At 39.5% G+C, this 23,125-nt stretch overlaps 1 protein-coding gene across 1 annotated transcript; it reads left to right on the top strand.

Moving 5' to 3' along the window:
* The first annotated feature begins 19,099 nt into the window (after nucleotides 1–19,099).
* On the top strand, nucleotides 19,100–21,143 carry LOC119899269 (GTP-binding protein Rhes-like). Its single transcript, XM_038713800.1, has one exon. It carries the CDS (start codon nucleotides 19,551–19,553, stop codon nucleotides 20,169–20,171), a length of 621 nt encoding a protein of 206 aa, XP_038569728.1. The 5' UTR covers nucleotides 19,100–19,550; the 3' UTR covers nucleotides 20,172–21,143.
* The last annotated feature ends 1,982 nt before the right edge of the window (nucleotides 21,144–23,125 follow it).

Genomic DNA, 23,125 nt, shown 5'->3' with positions numbered 1-23,125 from the left:
CTGATACAGACTGATGTTATTCTTTCTAATAACATCATTTCTAATAACATCAGTTATTCTGTCTAATAACATCAGTTATTCTGTCTAATAACATCAGTCACTCACTACTTGTGATGTCAGATAAAGTTACTGAGTTACTTTGCTGTTGTAAACATTAATGTTGCTGCTCTAGAAACAACATTTAGCTGTATTTAAAATGTTAAATTAAAAACAACCAGGCAGTTAATATGCACACTTCAATATATGTTTATTTATCGCAAGTGATATGTCATCTCAATATATTTTTGCTCAATACGTTATCGCACATTGAATATTTTCCTCATACCCTGCAGGCCTACCTCATGCCCGTTGGGTCTGGTCTTACCAAATAACCATCACTAAATAGTAGTAAAGTATCGATAGTGGTATCGATAAAGAATGGGATTGTTAAGCAGTCTCAATAAGGGTATCAACATCAATAAAAATGAACGATCCTCATCCCTAATGGCGAGGGAGGGTGGAAGAGCTCCTTGTTTACACAGATTAAAAGCAGCTACTCACAGCTCTCACTGCGCTCATTTATTATTATTAAACATTAATTATTATTATTTTTGACTCATAATGAGCTTGGTTAAATATCCCTGACAAGCATGCAGAGGCAGCTCTGTGTATGTGAGAGCCCTGCTAGGCATGGGTTGCAGGCACAGCGGGGGCTAAGGGGCTAAATGAAATACAGCGAGACAGACAGAAGAAAAGTAAACCCTCTGAATCATGCAGTAACCATGAAATACAAGCCCCCGAGCCAAAAGACCATTTACTTTTGGATGAAGTTGTCAACCGCAGTATTCTCATCTCCACTGAAATGTATGAGCAGGGCTGATGCCTCATACATAAAGAACAACAGAAGCGCTTGTTAAAATATTTTAAATTCTGTATTTCAACAGAATTATTATCAAAGCTCAACCATGACTCATCTGGGTTGTCCTGTCCTACTCAAGGATCTGGTAATAGTACATTATTACGTATGGAAAATAATCCCAAAACAGTGCAAAACACAAACGATATATACAAACAGACAATGCAACAGTTTGTTTTGTTTGCATACATATTGCACCTTTACATGTGCATCGTCAGCTGTACAGTCCATTCATCCATCGATTCATCTGACATTTTGGTGCAGACCAAAATACAGTATCTACTGACCACATTGTCATGCCATTTGGCAAAGTTACTCATGGTCCATGAGGGATAGTTATTGATGATTTTGATTTGATTTGACAATTTCTCAGGAGTTGTTCATTTGACACATGGAGTCAATATTAATATTTCTTCCACACAGAAACACGCTGAACCCAGTTCAGCATATATAAATTCATGTACATCACTGTAAAACATCATATATCTTTCTTTGTTATCATTAAAGGTTTTTGTGTAAGTACAGATAAGGAAATATCAATTTTAAACAGTCACATGAAAATTGAAAAGTTACCCAAAAAGTTTGTACTTCATTTGTAGAATTCTTTGATCAACTAGTCGGTTTTGCTGTCCCTGTAATCAACAGCAATTCAGTGTGGCATCTTTTTTTAGGCATCTGAAAACTACTGCACATCTCCAAAGTATGTGATCAAGAAAAGTAGGTCAGAACATTCCTTTCATGCAGCATTATCACAGAAAAAAATGTAAAATACTCAAAACTCACCCACACTATAACAGAATAATCTCAAACTGAAATGATGATGATTTAGGTTAACTTCATTAGCTAACAGCTGATCACTTCAAGGCTATCAAAATATCCACTGAAATGACACACTGCCAGATATGCCTAGATATGTCTCCATTAGTGAGTCCACAAAATGACACTCGGGCCCAATTTACCAGCAATCACACATAATTAACATAATAATAGCATAATACTAGGTCAGTGAACAGTGATTCACCCTATCAAATCTCCATAATAGACTGTGAAAAAAAAATGGTACGGCCTGATAAGGGCTCCATATGACGCATCACCTTTTTAGTTTCTGGGTCAGAGCTTCATAACTGTGTGTGTAAGTTATTAATTATTATCTACTTAAGGGGCTGAAATTTGTGGGTCACTGATAGTCTGTGCAAAAACATCATGGTCTGAAGTTAGGTTCGGTCTGAAAATGATTTTATATTGCGACAGGAGAGGTTTTTACGCACAAAATGTGTTATTTAAATTACTGTGTAAATGTTTGATTAAAAACCAACACATTAATCTAGGGTGTGTCTCGGACACAAAGTGACAATTCATGTATATATATTGCATGTCATGTTCCAATGCTCAAATTGACCAAAATTCTCCAAATACGCAGCATCTTAACATCTGATAATTTTTGTACAAAGGATTGTATGACAAGCAGGACAGTAGCTACAGAACTCAGCAGACACATGGAAGAAAAAACAGGTCAACATGCAGTATATAGGCTAACGCACATGCTAATCTCTTGACTCCTAACTTCAGGCTCAACTCTATCCCAACCTATTTTTGAAGTGGAGAAGATTGTGAGAAAACCTTTGCCTTTATCATGGCTAAGAAGTTCATTACACATAGAGTGACAGCAGTGAGAGCTCTATCAGGCTGCTAAATGCTAAAGTAAGCATGCTAAAATGTCACAACGACAATAACATGCTGATGTTTAGCAGGTAATGTTTCCTCGTTCACTATCTTAGTGTAGCATGTTAGCATGTTGACATTTCCTAATTAGCTTAACTGTTAAGCCCTGAAGTATTATGTCACTCTATGCATACTACACACCTCCGTGAAGCTAGGAGGCTCATCTAAAATCTCAAACCAACCATTTTTATCCATACCAAACACAAAGCATCTAAATGAGCTTATATCAACTTGTCTACATAAATCGCTCTGTAAACACTGTACACGGCTGCAGTTATTGCCTTCTGGATATCTAATCTCATCCTACACTGCCGTCCAACCACTCTAAAGAAAGCTCAGCTCCAGGTCAGCTGTGTAACTCATATCATTAAAATCACAAAACTCACAGAGTTATTAGCTGGATAATAATAACAACAAACCCACCCATCTCTGAGTTTTGATTCACTTAAAACTGCAGATGAGGTTGCTTTCGAACAGACTGTCTTTATTATCGTCTAACGACCGACCCGTAGTAGCTACACACACATCCAATATACCAAATGATTCGTCTGCTCAAGACGAAGAGCCCACTACCACCCCATGTTCCATTCTCAAGTTACATGCCTGTAAAGCATGGGAGTGCTTTTAATTGGAATACTAATGAATATTCAGTGTTTTTAATCAATATTTTGGAAGCTTTATGTTATTTGGAACGTGGTCAGAAATACGTGGTTGTTGGACAGAAATATTGTTTTGAAGAAAACTCCGAGTTGGATGATGGTTTTTATGGTGATATTGCTATTAAAATACACATTTTATACCAGGATGAAAATATCATATTGTCCTTTATTGTGTGGTGTATAATATATGTGCATTTGATGCATAACAGTTTAAAATAGCACTGTAGCAGCTGGACAGAGGGTCAATGACCTCCTAAGGGGAGAGTAATAATAATAATAATAATAATAATAATCCTTATTTGTAGAGCACTTTTCAAAAACAAGTTACAAAGTGCTTTAACAAGTGTAAAGACAATAATACCCAAGAGAAAATAATACAAAAAACAATACAAGATAAAAGCATGAAAACATTGAAAAGACTAAAATACAGATAAATATAAAATTAGTAAAATACAATAAAATAAAAGGGATAAAATAAAGTCAAATAAGATCGGGAAAGGCTCTCCTATAAAAGTATGTTTTAAGAAGGGACTTAAGAGTTCACTGACTCAGCTGACCTGATTTCCTCGGGCAGGCTGTTCCAGAGCCTCGGGGCCCTGACAGCAAACGCTCTGTCCCCTTTAGTTTTCAGTCGAGACTCTGGAACAGACAACAGACCTCTGCCCGAGGATCTCAAGGTGCGTGCTGGTGTGTATGGGACTAAAAGGTCAGAAATATAACAAGGCGAGAGGCCATTCAAGTCAATTCTAAAACATACTGGGAGCCAGTGTAATGAAGCTAAAATAGGAGTAATGTGGTCATATTTCTTTGTTCTGGTTAAAAGCCTGGCAGCTGAGTTCTGGACAGTCTGGAGTCGATCAATAGATTTTTGAGTTAAAAAGGTGAAAAGGCTGTTGCAATAATCCAGGCGTGATGAGATGAAGGTGTGTAAAATGGTCTCGGTGTCCTTAAAAGTTAACATAGATAGAATTTTTGCTATATTTCTAAGTTGATAAAAACATGATTGAACAAGCTTTGTGGTGTGCTGCTCGAAATTTAAATTACTATCAAACCAAACACCAAGGTTCTTTGCCACAGGCTTAATGTGATTTACTAGGGAACCATCTGCTGGGACCCGATGACCAGGATTTCTGTTTTGTCTGAGTTCAGCTGGAGGAAATTATTTCACATCCATTTTTTAACTTCACAAAGGCAGTTGTTAAGTGAACTCAGCATTCCAGGGTCTGTGGATCTGATGGGCAAGTATATTTGTGTGTCATCAGCATAAATATGAAAAGAAATGCCATGTTTATGGATAATATGTCCAAGGGGAAGCAGATACAAGGAAAACAAAATGGGTCCTAAGACCGACCCCTGAGGCACACCATATTTAACTGGACAGAATGAGGAGACATAGTTGTTTACAGACACACAAAACTTCCTATTTGACAGGTAGGATGAAAACCATTCTAGGGCAGTACCAGAGATCCCCACCTAGTGCCTCAGTCTGTCTAACATGATGTTGTGATCAATGGTGTCAAAAGCAGCGCTAAGGTCCAGGAGTACAAGGACTGAGCACATGCCTTCATCAGCAGACATTAAAAGGTCATTGGTGACTTTAAGCAGGGCAGTCTCAGTGCTGTGGTACTTCCTAAAACCAGACTGAAACTTTTCAAATAATTTGTTATTTTCCAGTACATGAGCAGCTGTTTGGACACAATTCTTTCTAGAATCTTTGCAATAAAAGGCAGTTTTGAAACTGGTCTAAAATTATGTGGGAGGGAGGGATCTAAACCAGGTTTCTTTAAAAGTGGGTTCACGCAAGCCGTTTTAAAATAATCAGGGACACAACCAGTAGATAGGGAGCTGTTGAAAACAGATCAAATGGGGCCCAACAGAATCTATTACTTTCAGTAAAAATTTTGTAGGTATTACATCAAGTGGGCTGCAGGACACTCTCATTTGTGTTACTGTTTTCAAAAGCTCAGACAAGTCGATGGGATAAAACTGGTTAAAACTCTCTTGTTGCTGGTGAGGAACCTCTGAGTAAGAGGCCTGCGGGGGTAATAGAGGCTCTGATTGACACCACCTTATTGGTAAAATAAGATAAAAACAATTCCAGCTGAGGCACAAGGAGGGGTTGGGTTTACCAGCTGATCCACAGTCTTAAACAGAAACCTGGGATTGTGTTTATGTGTAGTAATGAGTTCAGAAAAATAGCGTGTTCTCGCATTCCTTAACCATGTTATTGTAGTTAATTAATAAATCCTTCAGACTGAGGTAATGGACTTGGAGACTGGATTTTTTCCATCTGCGCTCTGCTTTCCTGCATTCCCTTTTTAGGCTGCGAATGCTGTCATTTATCCAGGGTTGCTTACTAGCTTTAGACGTAGGCCTAACCTTTAGAGGAGCAGTAATATTTAGTGACAAGCAGATATGATTGAAGTGATCGACCAGATTGTTGGTGTTGGAATCAGACAGGTGTTGGCTTTGGCTCTGAAAGAATGCGCAAAACTTTGAAACACTTTGTTCATTGAAGAAGCGAGAACACACGGAGCTTGGTGAGGCGGCATGAGTAACAGGCGAATCGCAGCTAAAAACAATACATCTGTGGTCAGATATGGTCATGTCCACTAATTCCACAGAGGAAATGCTGACACCCAGGGTAAAAACCAAGTCCAGTGTATGACCACGGTTATGTGTTTGCCCTTTGACATGTTGTTTGAAGTTAAAACAAGTGGCCATATTTAAAAAGTTGTTTGGGGTCATCAACATGAATATTAAAGTCGCCACAAAGAACAATTCTGTCATAATTTAAAACCAGAGTAGATAAAAATTCACGAAGTTCTGCTAAAAATCCTCCAGGCGGTTTTGGGGGGCGATAAATTATAACAAATATGATAGGTTGCAGCCCTCCAACTTTAAGAGTGAGAACTTCAAAGGAGTTAAATTCCTCACAGCGTACTTGATGACATTTAAAGTTTTTCCTATACACGCTCACTAGCCCACCACCACGACCACTGACCCTCGGTTGACTAAAACAATCATATTGAGGCGGACACAGTTCAGCTAGCTGGCTATAGTCATTCATTTGCAACCAGGATTCATTTAAAAACATAAAATCTAGATTTGCAGACAAGATAAAATTTAAGATAAAAGTCTTACTTGAAAGTGATCTCACATTGAAGAGAGCCATTTTAAATGAGTTGTTCTGGGTGCTGGAGTTGGTGCAGTTGTCCTAATCCTTAAGAGATTATTAATATTTCTGTGTGGGATGTGCACATTTCGGTTTACTGGTCTATGCGTGATGATGACAGGAATAGAAGTCTGTGGAACAGCGCTGGGAGCAGACGGCTTTACATGCCAGCAGGTGGAGACAGTTATTTGTGGCAGTGAGGCAGAGATCTGTTCAGTGAGCGGTGGTGCGTCCAGGTGTGCTGCATGAATGATTAGCCATTCACGTAAGTCATGTGTGGACCGCAACACATGCTGTATGTGAGCAGCTAACATTTCTGAGCCCCGTTTGTTTGGGTGAAGTCCGTCTTAAAAAGAGGCATTCTTTCAGAAAATATTAAAATTATCCACATAACACACAAGGTGAGCCCTGCAGGCGGACTGGAGCCAGTCGTGGAAGCCAAGGAGTCTACTGAAGCGGCCAGCACCGAGACCAACTGTGGGAATGGGACCAGAGATAAAAACAGACTTTCCACACTGCTTTAAAAAGTTAAAAAGACGGTTAAAATCTGATTTTGTCAGTTCAGACTGCTGAAGAGCTGTGTCATTTGTTCCAACATGGACTATCACTCTTGTGATGGAGGACGGGAGCGACGACATTAGGTCCTGGATTTTTTTTTAAATGTCAGCCGTGGTGGCACCGGGGAAGCAGTGAGTGGTAGCGTTAAAGAAACGGAGGTTTCTGGTTATGGAGTCACCAATTATTAGTGTGGTTAGGGAGAAAAGAGGACGAAGAGATGCCGGTTGTGGGGTTCCAGAGCAGGACTGAGCAGAATCTGCTTCAACACTGCGTGCGGACTGAGGATGGAGTGTGTGAGCTGCCAAGTGTTGTGTTGGAGTAGCAGTAACAGACCTGAGAGAAGGGCTACCCGACGGTGCAGGGTGGAGACGGCCTCCGGAGCGTCTGAGCACAGCCTCCTTCAGGATCCTACGTCGGGAAGCGGAGGTTTTTGACCGGGATGACGGCCGCCGATCAGGCCCAGCGGCAGACCGGCGGCCCAGTGCGGGAGATGTAGCTGGTGGAGGAGATGCAACTGTCGGCAGGCACTGTGCGCCGAAAGAGATCCGTATCAGGGAGACTCGAAGCCGCAGGTGCATCCGCTGGATGGACCGGAGTGTCGTTAGACAAGGCTGTATAGCGGCCGATGTGTGGAGGAGAGGCAGCCCCATCCGAGCCTCTCTTAAAGCCACGGACCACCACTTCAGCCCAGGTTGACTGATGCTTCGGAGTCGAGCAGGAGGAAAGCCTGGGAAGGCTAGAGGGGTCCCATAACACGGTGTCCTGGATGTTAGCGGTTGCGCTAAGAGAAACAATCTCTTTGGCTTGTACTGAAGCCACATCCATAAAGCCAGTCAGCAGGGAATCTTTCTCTTTGAGTTCCTCTGAAAGTCGTCGGATGTCTTCCATAAGGTCAGCAATCTTCTTGTTCGCTTTCTTAAGGAGTGTGCAGTCCTCATGGGGCAGAGTTATCTCGGTTAGCATAGTCACCGGAGCTTTGTTGCGATCAGTAGCGTTGATCGCGTTTTTACGGACATCTACCTTAAAATCCATGTTTGATGACTAAAATCCTTAACCCACGTAAAACTTAAGTTAAAAACGTATGTTAAATAAAAAGGATATAAGAAATGTAACGAAAAAGAGTGGATTAAAACTGGATAAGAGTCCGGTTTAGGATGGAGCTTAGACAGGTGGCTACAGACGCCAACGCATGCGCAGAGTGCAGATTACGTCAGCGATCTTGTGACAAGATGATGCAATCTAGTGAGTAGTGATTGGTGGTTATGTAGGGACTGAACCCTTCTATAGAATTTGACCTCTAACCCTTGTTTTGTTACCTCAGAATAGTACTGCAACCTTCTATGGTATCTAACAGATACCTAAACATATCCTATATAAGCTATGTTTGTTGTACAGAAAGACAGAGTGGCCATCGGGCTGGGTCACTCTCCAAGCTGCTGCAGAGCTTGCAATTGATGCTGAACTCCTTGATGTAATAAACTTTTATGGTCAAGAACAGTGTCAAGCGGATTTCTTCTCAACACATCATCGCAGCATTATTGTTCGGACACCACAATTGCATCTCCATTTACCCTTTAATAGCAAACTTGGTTGAGGAGTTATTGCTGATTCATTTTGGGTATTACTTTAGGTGTTTTCCCTGGAAATAGGAGAAAATAGCTGGTAGTTACCAAACTCAAATACAATTGAGGATGATGGGAATGTTGAACTGTATTGCATTACACAGACAGGTGTTTCTATTATTTAGCCTAACCTCTTATATATAAAATTGGTGGTCAAAATAATAGAAATCAGTATAACATAATATAATTCAACAGCAAACTCCAAAATGATCAAGTTGATTTAACCTTTGTTTAATTTTAACCTTCATAGAATTTATAGGCAGGACAGTCGTATTAGACTGCATTTTAGCTAGCTGTACTTAATAAACTGGCAACTGAGTGTATATTGTCCTAAAAGTACTTTAATTTAGATTTAGTGGTGTGACCAATTTTAGTAGCTGATTTAGTTGCAAACTAACAAGTAGTTACGAAGCCTCTAGGGCCAACTTTACACCCTGACATACACAACTTGTGCAACCCAGTGCAGACTTTTATATTGAGCTTTGGTGTTCAGTCAGAAAGACATTCTCCTCTACTCCTTCATTCAGTTTTACCTAAACAATGAATTCCTACTACCCCTAATTTCCTATCAGTCTTCCCGCTACCCTATATTATCTTATCGGTTTTAAAATTTGAAAGACAAACCCACTTGTTCTCTTGTTCCAACAGAGTGAACTTCCTCTCCCTTATCAGCATGCCCTTTATTAATTCAATTAGCTGCTCCATTCAGTCAGAGTCATGATGGCCATAGGGAGTTACTGTATGTTGCTTTCCTTTTCTTTGGTTTCATCGACATTAACTAAGCCAAACATCTAATCTTAATTTACTCAGTGACACCATATCCGTTGTCTCGCCGGCTGAACTCTGTGTGAGCCTCAGCTAATCTGACACAGGCTAGTCGATGCCATTAAATCTGTACCACTTACAGTAAAAATAGGATTCTTCTTCTCTGTATAAATCTCTACTCCATGTGATTTAGCTGTCCTCTATCTGTGTCATATGAACCAGATGGGTGGATTTGGCACTGGCTGCCTGTACGCCATCAAATCCACAAAAGAATGACAGACTTTCAGATTAAGACATAGATCTTTGGCTTATCTATTGTGACTAAGTTTGCACCTGTGGATGGTCTGTATACTGCAAATATGCATATATTTATATATCATATATGCATGTGTAGAGTATATTTATGTGGCAAGAACGACTGAAATTTTGGGGGGAATTTTTCAAAATGCTTATTTCTTCCAGATCATGTGGAACCTCGGGTCCTTGGAACAGCCGCTGTGATGAATCTGACAAGATGTGGCACGAATGATTAACTGTCACACTGTTGAGGTCAATGCAGACTGACAAGCCATCTGAATGCTGCTGACTCACATGTGCACGCATGCATGTAGGATCTCACACAGAAAGTGGTAAAAAACTTAACCTAATGCAATCCAAAAGCTCCTTACTCATTTTTGAGATAATAACAGGAAATTATCTTGGCCAGCGATTTATTTGGACTAAATGCATAAAACTGTGTAGACTAAAACTCTGAGAGGGAGAAATATGCATATTCAGATTTATAAAGATTTTATAAATCATTTTGTTTTGTAAATGTCTGTCATTGTGTAATTGTGTGAATGTGCACAAGCTTTAGCATTGTTAACCTCTTGGAAATAGACACCTATTTCCAGGAAAAATGCCTAAAATAACATATCCAAAATAACATATCAGTAATCAGGAATAACTCCTCAACCATTAGGCCTAGATGCATAATTCTGGTCTCCTTTGATAGGTCAGATGCTAAGGAATATGAATAAACTGTAAATGATTATTTTGCTATTAAAGAGTAAATGGAGATGCAGTAAAGGAAAATATGATATTTTCGTCCTCGCCAGGTATAAAATCTATATTTTAATAGCAATATCACCATCAAAACCATCATCCTGTAGATTATGATGCAACTAAAAATCTTCTAATACAGTCATGGTCAAAAGTTTTGAGAATGACACACATTAATTTTTACAAAGTCTGCTGCCTCAGACGTTATGATGGCAATTTGCATATACTCCAGAATGTTATGTAGAGTGATCAGATGAATTGCAATTAATTGCATAGTCCCTCCTTTCAATAAAAATGAACTGAATCTCAAAAAACCTTTCCACTGCATTTCAGCCCTGCCACTAAAGGACCAGCTGACATCATGTTAGTGATTCTCTCGTTAACACAGGTGAGAGTGTTGACAAGGACTAGGCTTGAGATCACTCTGTCATGCTGCTCCGCCCTCCTTTTAAAGATTCCAGACGGAAGCTTTAAAAGGAGGGCGGAGTGTGAAATCATTGTTCTTCCTCTGTTAACCATGGTTACCTGCAAATAAACACGTGCTGTCATCATTGCTTTGCACAAAAAGGGCTTTACAAGCAAAGATATTGCTGCTAGTAAGATTGCACTTAAATCAACCATTTAGGTGCAAGGCTTCAGGGCATCCAAGAAAGTCCAGCAAGTGCCAGGACCGTCTCCTAAAGTTGATTCATCTGCGGGATCGGGCACCACCAGCACAGAGTTTGCTCAGGAATGGCAGCAGGCTGGTGTGAGTGCGTCTGCACGCACAGTGAGGCGAAGACTTTTGGAGGATGGCCTGGTTTCAAGAAGGGCGGCAAAGAAGCCGCTTCTCTCCAGGAAAAACATCAGGGAGAGACTATTATTCTGCAAAAGGTACAGGGATTGGTCTGCTGAGCACTTGGGTAAAGTGATTTCCTCAGATGAATCCCCTTTCCGATTTTATGGGGCATCCGGAAAAGTCTTGTCTGGAGAAGACAAGGTGAGCGCTACCATCTGTCCTGTGTCATGCCAACAGTAAAGCATCCTCAGACCATTCACGTGTGGGGTTGCTTCTCAGCCAAGGGAGTGGGCTCACTCACAATTTTGCCTAAGAACACAGCCATGAATAAAGAATGGTACCAAAACATCCTCCGAGAGCAACTTATCCCAACCATCCAAAAACAGTTTGGTGATGAAGAATGCTTTTTCCAGCATGATGGAGCACCTTGCCATAAGGCAAAAGTGACAACTAAGTGGCTCGGGGAAGAAAACATCAAAATTTTGGGTCCATGGCAAGGAAACTTCCCAGACCTTAATCCCATTGAGAACTTGTGGTCAGTCCTCAAGAGGCGGGTGGACAAACAAAACCCCATAAATTCTGGCAAACTCCGAGAATTGAATATGCAAGAATGGACTGCCATCAGTCAGGATGTGGCCCAGAAGTTAACTGACAGCATGTCAGGGCTAATTGCAGAGGTCTTGAAAAAGAAGGATCAACACTACATATATTGACTCTTTGCATAAACTGAATGTAATTGTCAATAAAAGCCTTTGATGTGTCCTCGAAACGTAATGTGCAGTAGTCCTTTCCGAGACTGGTAAACAGACATTAATGTGTAATATGGAGTTCCCTTTTAATAATTGATCACATGTACCTGTAGACTATCATCACCAGTGATTCTGTATCTAAATTATTATCATCAAACATCAGTAATGATTAACAGTAGATTGTTGCACACGTAGCAAATTAAACAGATATAATAAATGTGTGCACATAAATGTATTCTGCCCAATTAAATTGTCTCTATTCCTAAAAGTATACCTTGCATATCAGATTTGATCCTTCGTCTAATTTTTTTTCTGCTTGAACTAGGAAGATGAGAGATTACATGTACCTATAATTGTAACTAGCCATTTATGTTTTGAACTGAGATATGCAAATGTTGTTTGACTGAATGACATGTCGTATTACTGAAATTCAATACAGCTTCATTTCACAGGAAGTACTCTTTAGTAGCAGGACCTGACAGCAGTTGCACCAAATCGGCATTTGAATGCGAAGGCGTCTGTAACCCCATTTAACTCTTCTCCAAACGTTATTAACTTCCTAGGTAAATAAGGACAATAACAAAGCCCATTCATGTTCATTTTATTTGTAAGACCATGAAAGAGTATTTCACCACAAACACGTAATATTCCTATTTTACCCTTTTGTGTAAATTATGCGTACAACAGATGCAGAAGCACTGCTGTGATCCATTTTAATTCCTGTAAAACCCCATTTGCCCTGCGAAGTATTAAAATGACTTCCTCGCTAAAGAAATGTTTCTCATCAGTGCTACCTTAATTAGCCCTTTCTTAATCGACATGAGTTGTTTTTAATTGAATTGAGGTATCAATACTGTGCACCCCGCCTCCCACATAGCATCACTCAAAACAATCAATAGCTTTGACTCGAAAGTTCTCAAATCAACAGAAATATTCCAGAACCATCAGTTAAGGGAGCATTATAGATGGTTTGAATAATTTAACAACTTCTTTCAACAATTCCCCCAGCATTCCCTTTTCTTTGTCTGGACACCCATCCTCCACCACAATCTACACCTATTTATCACCCGAGCATGTTTTACTGGGATTCAGTATTCTGAAGTGGTAGCTTGTGAAAACCAGACATTAACATAATACCTGAGAGTCTGCTGTTACTGTGTGATTGGAGCCATGTTGGTTATTATACCCAAGACATATGTGTAATGTGGAGAGCCAGCTGACATATTGAGGGATGTTTGTCTAATAAAACTCCCTTGTGATTTATTGCCAGAACAGACAGTTAATTATGGTGCCATGAATATCTCTGCATGGACTGTAGATGCAGGAGCACCATGTTCTGAAGTAACCTGTGTGTCATGTTCACCTTTCAATAAAAATTAGCTGGAAGCAAGAACTGTTTTTGGTTTGGGACTTTGTTATTATATTTTTAAATGAGTATATTTTTTAATCAACATTTTTGGTAATGCACCAGAGGCAAACACCAAAAACACACATTGTATGTACAAAACATAATTTTTTCCATCTAACAAACACCCATTGAAGGATTGTTGATAGTGAGCCCCACAAAACAAACATTATGACAGATGGAGAGAAAACCATTTCAGCACATTTGAATAACCAAAATACATAACAGAGCAACTGATCCTGAAGAAGTGTGCATTGCCTCAGGAAACAACCTTAATTTGGTGAAGAGTTTACAAGAGAAGAGCGATAGTCACAATACGTTGGAAATCACTCCAGGAGGTGATATTGTGGTTTGCTGCACTGAATCATTATTCAGACAAAAATGCAGCCCTAATAAATAGAGAGAAAGATAGCATCAGTGCAACCTGCAGGATGCATGATGAACAAGAATAGAACGGGCCTTCTTTTCCAATCTTTTTTGGTGCAATTGCCTTCTTTTACAATTACTGTTTTGAACCTGGAAACCAACAGGGATGTGTGTGATATGAATTACAATATTCCACTACAGTGAAATGCTGTAAAAGGATAAGGCCAGCAACATTTCATATTTCACCGACTTTTCCTACCCTGTCTGTTGTACTCAGTCCTATTCCCATTATTACATAATTGAAGATGTAAATCCTTTAAAATGGGTCACAAATGCATAGTTTCCTAAAACAGCTGGACAATGTAGCTTTTAGTAAACAATCAGTCAAAAAACTATTTGCAGCTGAATATACATTTAGTGCTCTAGTGAGTACTTACAACAGCCGGACGATTTATATGGGTTTGACGCAAAATAAACTACAGTGACCAGGTTCAGCATTATAAAGTGAATAGTAAGTAAAATCCAGTGCAAAAGTGTGTTTCATTGATGTGTCTTTGGTAGTTTTTTTACATTAATAGGGCTCTGTGGCACAGAGGAATACACTATATCAGGGTTTAGACACACAGGGTATACTTGTAAGCAGGAACAATTTGTTTTTGTTTTTGGTCCTTTCATGGGATTTGCAAGTACTAAGTTTATTTAATATAGCACCTTTCACAGATCAAGGTAAGAAAGTGCTTTACAAGAGTGACATTACAAATAAGACCACCAAAACAGTACAGAAACAACAATAAAACATAAGCAACAACAGACCTACAAAATACTGCACACATTAGACAGCACAAGGTGAGTTAAAGGCCAGTTTGAATAAAAGTTTCAATAAAAGAGTCTTGTCAACAATAACAAAATATATGAAAATCACTAACTATATATTATTTCAAATCAGGTTCATTAGGCAGATAGTAGATGATCCACAAAGGAAAAGCGGTCATACACATCTCATTACATTATAATTTTTTGGTTAACACCATGATTATCAAAGCAAAAGAAAGTATAAAAAAATGAGTATTAAAGAGGATACCCAAGTACCCAACAATGTCACAATTTGCAGTGATATACTTGACAGAAAAGATGGGTGTTTGACAAACAATATCACATCGCATGTCTATCTACATGCTAACAGAGACATGAGGACACTGATAGTGGTTGCTTAGTCAGACATGTGATGTGACTGTTGACATACAATATCCTGGCAGACATCCTGTCAGTCCATCAGTAAGAATTGTACTGTACTAAAACGGCTGCAAGCTTCATTCATAAAATATAATGATAACAAAGATGTTTGTTTTATCAGTTATTTGGGTTTATGACTTTACTTTCCAAATAGTCTCTCTCTTCCAAAATGTAGGGGTAAAAAAACTATTTTTGTCTCAGGTGTCTTGAAATGAATGGCACAAAAGGCAGCTGCGCAACCATCAAGTCAAAACACAACCATAAAAGATGGTATAATTTCACCCATTAAGATTTACCTACTACATGTATGACTGACTACAACAAGGTGAGACTGTGAACCAACACTGGCAGACTGGAAGACCATTTGGAATATCGCCAAGCACAACATCAACACAGTGTTATAGCCGAAGAGGAAGGATTTACCAGTGGCGACAGTAGACTGTCATGACAAGCAGTGACAAGCAGTCATTTTAACTGCTCAGCACCAATAAGTTGGTTGGGAACTTCAACTTAGTCGCATTTGCTCAAGCAATACTGGGCTGCCAGATTGTCAATCCCAAAAGGTAAAGCCTAGGTTATTACATAATCATAAATTGTACTGTAATTTTGGTCAATCACTACCAGAGAGCATAAGCATCAGGCTACTGCACACCAGCTGGTAGGCAACAGGGCAGCGCCTTGGCTGTATTAACAGCCAGAGCACATAGGGCAATTCATGGAGTCAGTGTTTATAGGATTAACCTCTCTAGTGTACACAGTGTAGAGGGTAAAATGTTAAAATGTTAATGTGAGTCAATCCCACATTCACCTCCTACCGTAAATACTCACTCAAACACCAGATGTGTATTATTTTGCAGCTATCCCCCCAAATGTTTTTATCTCCTGGTTTAGAAATATTTGCTAAAATCTACAGTGCCTATGTTTTTTTAATTTAAATTTTTAGTATTACAAATTGCCTTGGGCCTGAATACCACAAGTCATAAAGTTTTGGTTGTCAATTTTGGTCTTTTGATTTGATGACAAAAGAATATCATAGAATAACACCAGCCATATCCTTGAATATATTATTCTACAAGTATGTATATATGTTTAATACATTAACTTTGAGTTGAAGGTGTGTTATGGTTTCATTATGTTAGTGTTCTCCTTTGTCCCTGCATCAAAACATTAACAGTTCTCCACTGGCCCTTCTTGTAAGTACAGATATAGGGGAAGGATCTTCCAGTAGCAGTGAAGGTTAATTCACATACAGAGCAAGATTTATATTTGGCATCTGTCAGATTTCTACGTCTTCATCTTGAGGCATCATCTATCATCTTGACAGGATGACAGTGCAGTGCACATGTTTCCCACAGGAGTTTAGATGCAGACGTTCAGGCCAGGGGCCAAGAAATGGGCCACATTCAATCAACATACAGACCCAGGGCCATTCCTGCTCAATATAACACAAGGGGCCCCTAGCCACTGGTAAATCTGTTTCAAATAAAATAAAACTAATAATAATCGACTTTCTCTTTTTGAAAGACAGATCTGGCACTAGTACTAAAACATCAGTTCTTCAGAAAGCTTCTATTTTTTTTTTTTAACAGCAAAATAAGATTTTGACAATCTATGAAGAAGAAATGAACACAGAAACAGACTTGGAAGAAGAAACATTAGCAACTCTACAGGAGAGCATACAATAGAACACACATACATACTTGCACCATGGCACATTTGGTAACAATAGTGTCACGACACAGGTCATGTAGACAGAGCCACCTGTTGACTAAGCATTGAAAACTGAAAAGGTGAACTAAACATAGCAGAGCAGATATAGAATGTGTGTATTTTTATCTATGTTATATAAACAAGTCATGGAAGCTTATAACAGAAATATATGCAGCCTGTAAATAAAGATCTTTTGGAGTAAAATATATGCATGCCATGCCATTGGTACAATGTTTGATGGTTTACAATAGCAATTCTTCTTAACACACGTCAGAGCTGAACATTCGTTTCAGTCCAACAGGCGATGGCATCTGGTAATTATCACCACAGGGCGGCATGGCCGTAAACAGAAATACAACAAAATAATGGCACATGATGTACAAACAAAAACACCCAGTAGCCACAGATGGGAGGTCCATTTTTCAGGTTGGATATCATATATATTGCAGTATGCCTTTTCACAGCAGACATCTTGGCTTGTCATAAGAGGAAAAACAGGGCTGTTAACATTAACGATGGCTCCATTCTATATAAGTGCCATCCAGTAAGCCATAACAGTGTGAAAGAGATCCAGCATGAACAAAACCAGGACCATGAAACTGAAGCAGCTGAATACTTATTTCCACCTGTGCTTTTCCAGCTGTGACAAAATGTCAAAGTCAAAAATGTCTTTAGTGCAACTTCTCATCAAGATTCTAAATGCTTTACAAGTGTGTGTATGTGTGTGTGGAGAGAAAGAGAGAATAATGGCAATGTTTTTCATGCTGAAATAAGGTCAGAATGGAGAGGCAATAATATTGTACGTCTGACTGTATTTTATATTCTATGCTTAAATCCATGTATCACACATACCATACATCATATTTAATAAGATGTGTTTACTTACCTGTGCCACTCTTGGCAGTCAGACAATCTGACTAGAACTGTCAACAGCTCAGAAAGCCTGATTTAAATTCCACAGCAGTGACTGCAGCCATTAGTGATCCACACACTGTGTGTCAAGACAGGGAAGTCCACACCAAATATTACCACAGTGTTTAGCTCTGCTCCACTGCCCATCAGGTACAGCAGGCCCCTGGGGATACAGTGTGTGAAGGTATATTAAAACTCTGCATTGGTGGGACGATGGGAGGGGTTACAGTGTTCTCTGCGGCTTATTGTGGTTCCATGCTGTTGCCTAACCTAACAAGGCAGAGAGCGTCACAGTCCATGAAAAGATTCTAGTCTTAAGAGGATCATGAGCCAGGCTCACCATTCGGGAACAAACTTTGACAAACTAGAGGCAGACGGGATCCGTTCTCAGACTGTTACAGGCAATGCATCACATCTAATTGGACACCAAGGACAGCTGAAGGTGATTCACACAGATCCATGCATTGCCGTGTGTGACTAAACTGATCTATAAGCTGCTCTCCTTAGAATTTGCATAAGAAAAATGTCATCAGCTTAAGGACATAAATTCTGCAAAGGCATTTTTAATTTATTCTGAATTAACACCACAGGAAGAAAATCATAACATAGGACTTTTGATCATTTTGTGACATCCCTTTTACTACTGGAGGAATGAAACAACATACTTAGAGTGGAGGAACACTAGTGTAACTGCATGGAGTGACATGACAAACCTACTGTCTAGTTCTACATTCATACTAACAAATGATAAACACTTAGGCAAAAGAGTGAAAAAAAAAAAAAGAAGAAGGATTTCTTGCTGATTATCACAGTTTTGGCATTTATGCTGCTGCCTACCCTGCCTGAAGGTATTTGCTCATCAGAGGTTAACTCTTATGAATAAATTACTGTGCTGCTGAGCCATCCACACGTCTCTGATTGTCTGGGCCAAAAAAAAAAAAAAAAATATGGAGAAGCGGCGTTCAGTTTTTATGCCCTACATATCTGGAACAAACTCACAGAAAACTGGAGGACGGTGCTAACTCTCCGTTATTTTATATCAAGGCTTAGAACTTTTATTTTACATATTTGTTTAATGCCTTTTTGTGTCTTATAAAGTATGTTTGAATTGCCTTGCCTTTCCTCACCTTGCCAAAATCAATATTTAGAGCCCACTGTAATTGCAGTAGAATTGTCTTATATTGAACACAGTGAATATATAAATGTAAACAAGATTCTACAAATCTGTGATGTACTTTTCAAACACTGACCTTTAAAATATTCAACATAATTATAATAAACCAGTGGGTCACTGTTTAATTAATGCAAGATCACCTTCCATCTCTCCGCAAATGTGACCAGAGCATTTTAGTATAGTATATATCTTTTACTCATCCTGTCACAGTCAGATTATTTACTGCAGTCTACTAACGTATTCATACAAAGGGATGTCAGAGCTTGAATGTCAGAAATATGACACATTTTTAGTTTAACAGGTTTTTAAGGTTTGTTTGTTTATGGGATGATTCTGTCTAAAAAAGAAGAATCACATACCAACTGTATGTCTTCGTTTCCTTATATTGTCAAAACTGATGCATGACAACGATGGGCAGATGATGTCTTTGCTCTTAGGAACTCTATGGCTGCTTACATTCTAATCACCACCTCCATTCTCCCTGCTTATTGATTTACATGTTCTGTAATCATTGGCTGCCTGAATGTTACACTTCAACAGGCTTCCGTCTGCTGATTGGTTGCAACTGAAGGAGGGCATGGCAGCTCTCACAACAGGCATAAAAGGCAGTGTGTGGGATCAGCCACAGAGGAGCATTCAATGAGCAACTTTGGCAAGCTATTTACATAGAACCACAGCAGCTGTTGTAACCAGTGAGTGTAAGTGAGTAAACTGAGACAGATTTTTGGGACATTTTCTTTACTTATTTTTGCCCAAACAGGAAAAAAAACAAAAAGACAAACAAGCATGTCTTTGGAGGTGAAGGAGAAGACCCAGGTGCGTCTAGTGTTTCTGGGGGCTGCAGGAGTGGGCAAGACAGCCCTGATTCAACGCTTCCTCCAAGACACGTTTGAACCCAAACACCGGCGCACAGTGGAGGAGCTGCACAGCAAAGAGTATGACATCGCTGGGGTCAAGATCACAGTAGAGATCCTGGACACCAGTGGCAGCTACTCCTTCCCAGCAATGCGCAAGCTCTCCATCCAAAACAGCGACGCCTTCGCTCTGGTGTACGCTGTTGACGACCCAGAGTCACTGGAGGCTGTCAAGAGCCTCCGAGATGAGATTCTGGAGATCAAGGAGGACAAGTACACACCAATTGTGGTGGTGGGGAACAAAGTGGACCAGGAGCGGCAGGTGTCCAACGATGACGTGCTGTCAACTGTAGAGCTGGACTGGAACAACAGTTACCTGGAAGCTTCCGCGAAGGAGAACTCCAACGTGGTGGAGGTGTTCAAGGAGCTCCTGCAGCAGGCGAACCTTCCCAGCCGGCTCAGCCCTGCTCTACGCAGACGCAGGGAGACCTTTCCGAAAGACACCAACTTCCGGCCACCCATGAACAAGACCAATAGCTGTATTCTGTCGTAACGGAGACGGAGGGAGAAGAAGTGTCGTTTCTATCACGAAGGGACACGGGATGAGGATGGAGGGTAAGCTGTGCAACTCAGTGCACAGAGAGAAAGAGTGAAGAGAAAAGCCTGGACTTTAGTCAGTGTGGGTTGCCTGACTGAGGATTAGTGGTTCTGGACCAACAAAGACACTTCAGGGTTCACAATTGAGAAGAAAATAAAATAACGAGGTGAATGGTAGGAAGTGTGAACTTGAACAGACTGCCAGTGGAAAGAAGGAAGATAAATTAACCACTTAAGTTGTTTACTTAACGTAATGTTGCTGCTTATTTTGTGAGATGCTGCTGGTGTTTAGATCAATGTGTAGCTTCTGGATTTCAAATTAAAATGTTCACTTACATCAAGATATTTGGACTGTTGCTCACAGATTGTTTACTGAGAGAAAGTATGTATATGTATTGTGGTTCATACAAAAGTCTCATGTAAATTGTTTTAATTTAAAAATTCACCTGTACCACATCATGTTTACATTTTTTGTATTCAATTACAATTTGCTATTAAGCATGGCATTGCTCTTGTTTTTTACATGCAAATGTAAATTGTAAATGCACTTTTCATTTTTAAATAACCATTCAAAATTATTATTAGTTTTTTTTTTAAAGTTAGATTTTTTTATGGAAGCATATTTAACAAATGCTGTTCAACAAATATAAGTGGAATGTGGATGTGGATGTGAAATCTGTAATAAAAGCACAAAACAATCTGTTGATGTTAATGTCGGATGAATACATTAAATGCTAAATCAATCATAAATCAATCGTAAGTTATATAAAAATTTTAATAATTGCTTTAAGGAAAGTATGTTGGTGCAAAAATAAATAACACAACAACATTGATTAAATACATCACGGTCATGGAACATGCAAAAATGCAATTCATAGCTACACTATAGTATGCATATGTTTGAAGCTATAGTATACTAGAATATTATACAGTATAATATAACAGTATATAATAGATTAATATCCGTGTCCACCCAAAACATTAAACTTTTTACAATACACATGAGACATGTGCACTCCATGGGATAAGGAAATCACTGACATTATGTCCTCCTTTCAGATAGGTATAGGAAGATGAAACTGTGATTGTGAAAAATAGAACTGTCCAGAACCAAGTCCAGTTGCGCTTGACTTTAACCTTCGTTGGATAACTATGACCTGGATGACTGAGAATCTTCACAGACATCCTGTAAAATATAAAAAAGTAAACATGCAATGCATGTGTTAAAAAAAAAAACAAACAAATTGTTTTTGTTGGGGTACCAGCATGTTCACTTTCTGCTTTTACAACTACTGCTCCATTTCATCTGTGGAGTCCTAAAATGTGAAACAGTGAGCCAACAAGCGCCAACAAAAAAAGTGTTCCTTGTGTTCCAGTTTCTGTTGGTATCTTCCAGTATGTTAAGATCTGTGGTGCCATCTGCTGATGAAAAACACGCATTGCATTAATTAAAGTGACAACTCAGTTTATGTGTATCCTTGGTTGTCTACTGCTATGTGACTAATGAGGGTTCAACCTAAAACCTTGAATTTACATACCAAAGTAAGGTCCCATGGTTGTGACTCATGTTGAAAATAAGCACATCCGGGCGCAAGTAAGCTCATCTGGTAGAGCATGTGCACCATAAGCAAGGCTAAGTCCTTAATGTAGCAGCCTGGGTTTGATTCCAGCACGCACGCCTTTGCTGCATATCATCTCCCCTCTCTCTCTCTCCCCTACATATGCTGTCTGTCTCTTCAGCTGCTCCTATCAAATAAAGGCAACCCCCCCCCCCAAAAAGAAAATGAACACATCACAACTTTTAAATACTTTGGTCTAACAACAACATTCAAGAGTCCAGACACAGACTCCACTGTGTTGTGTTCCCATCCTCCCACAGCTCATTAGTGTTCTGATAAAGAAAGAAATGTGATTTCTGATCCTTAAAACGCACTTGAGCTTACAACTGAAACAGCCTAAACAGTATCGCAATCACTTTTCACATCTCTCACATCTCAAAATTATTCCGACTTCAGATGAAAGCAAGTGATGTCCCCATCAACGAGGCAGTGTAAAGTCTGCTAACTGACTCTAGGCCTGAGGGAACTCCAGTCAAAGTTAAGAAAACCAACCTGAACTGCCCCTGAACATCACTAAATTGAATAATAAACTCCTGTTTAACCAGTTGACCAAATGGACCATTGTTCAGTTCCTGAAATAGCTGTGCACGGTTCCCCTAAATGCAACCTTCCAAGCGGAGACACATGTAACGCTCAGGTCCAAGCCCCCCCCCTTACAAAGACACACACATCAGATTAGACTGAAGCAAGTTTCCTGTTTTAATTTGAGGAAGTGGCCGGGGTAAACGTTTGCAGGCAGTTCCTCTTTCAGTCCACATTTAAACATTCTTCCGCACTCAGCTCTTGGTCATTTACGAAGGGAGGGAGGCCTGGCAGCTTCATGGTCACACAGGTGTGTGGATTTGTCATCTGGTAACACAGAATTCTACTTTAATTTACATCTGAGATGGACATTTGAGGGTTTCTGTATAGTCATTTTACGTGTACTACCTTTACTTGAGTATTACTTTTATTAGAAATTAACGGTCATATTTTAACTGCAGTGAGGGAGGCCATTTAAACGGTTATGATTATTTTCTCAGAGGTCTTCGCCCCTGGACTTGGTCAAAGCTCCTCAGCAGATTAAAGTGACTCTGAGGCGTTTGGAACAAGTTTAGGGTCCTGGACAGAACACAACAGGATTATTAAATACAGTTTAACAAAATGTCAGCATTGTGTGTATTGCCTGCATATAAACTGAAACAAAGTTGTATTGCGTTCTATTCAGATCACTACAATTAAGGTTTTATGGCTTATTCCTGTATAGAAGAGTAAAAATAACTAAAGAATGTGTCGCATGCAGATATTTACT

The sequence above is a fragment of the Micropterus salmoides genome, unplaced genomic scaffold (assembly GCF_014851395.1).
Source record: "Micropterus salmoides isolate LMB-PRFRI ecotype aquatic unplaced genomic scaffold, ASM1485139v1 Ms_hic_scaffold_12, whole genome shotgun sequence".
In the NCBI taxonomy this organism is placed as follows: Eukaryota; Metazoa; Chordata; class Actinopteri; order Centrarchiformes; family Centrarchidae; genus Micropterus; species Micropterus salmoides.
This window is presented reverse-complemented; position numbering and strand designations above follow the sequence as displayed.

What these genes read in the sequence shown, in the direction of transcription:
- LOC119899269 (XM_038713800.1), top strand. Translation starts at nt 19,551, where the DNA reads ATGTCTTTGGAGGTGAAGGAGAAGACCCAGGTGCGTCTAGTGTTTCTG.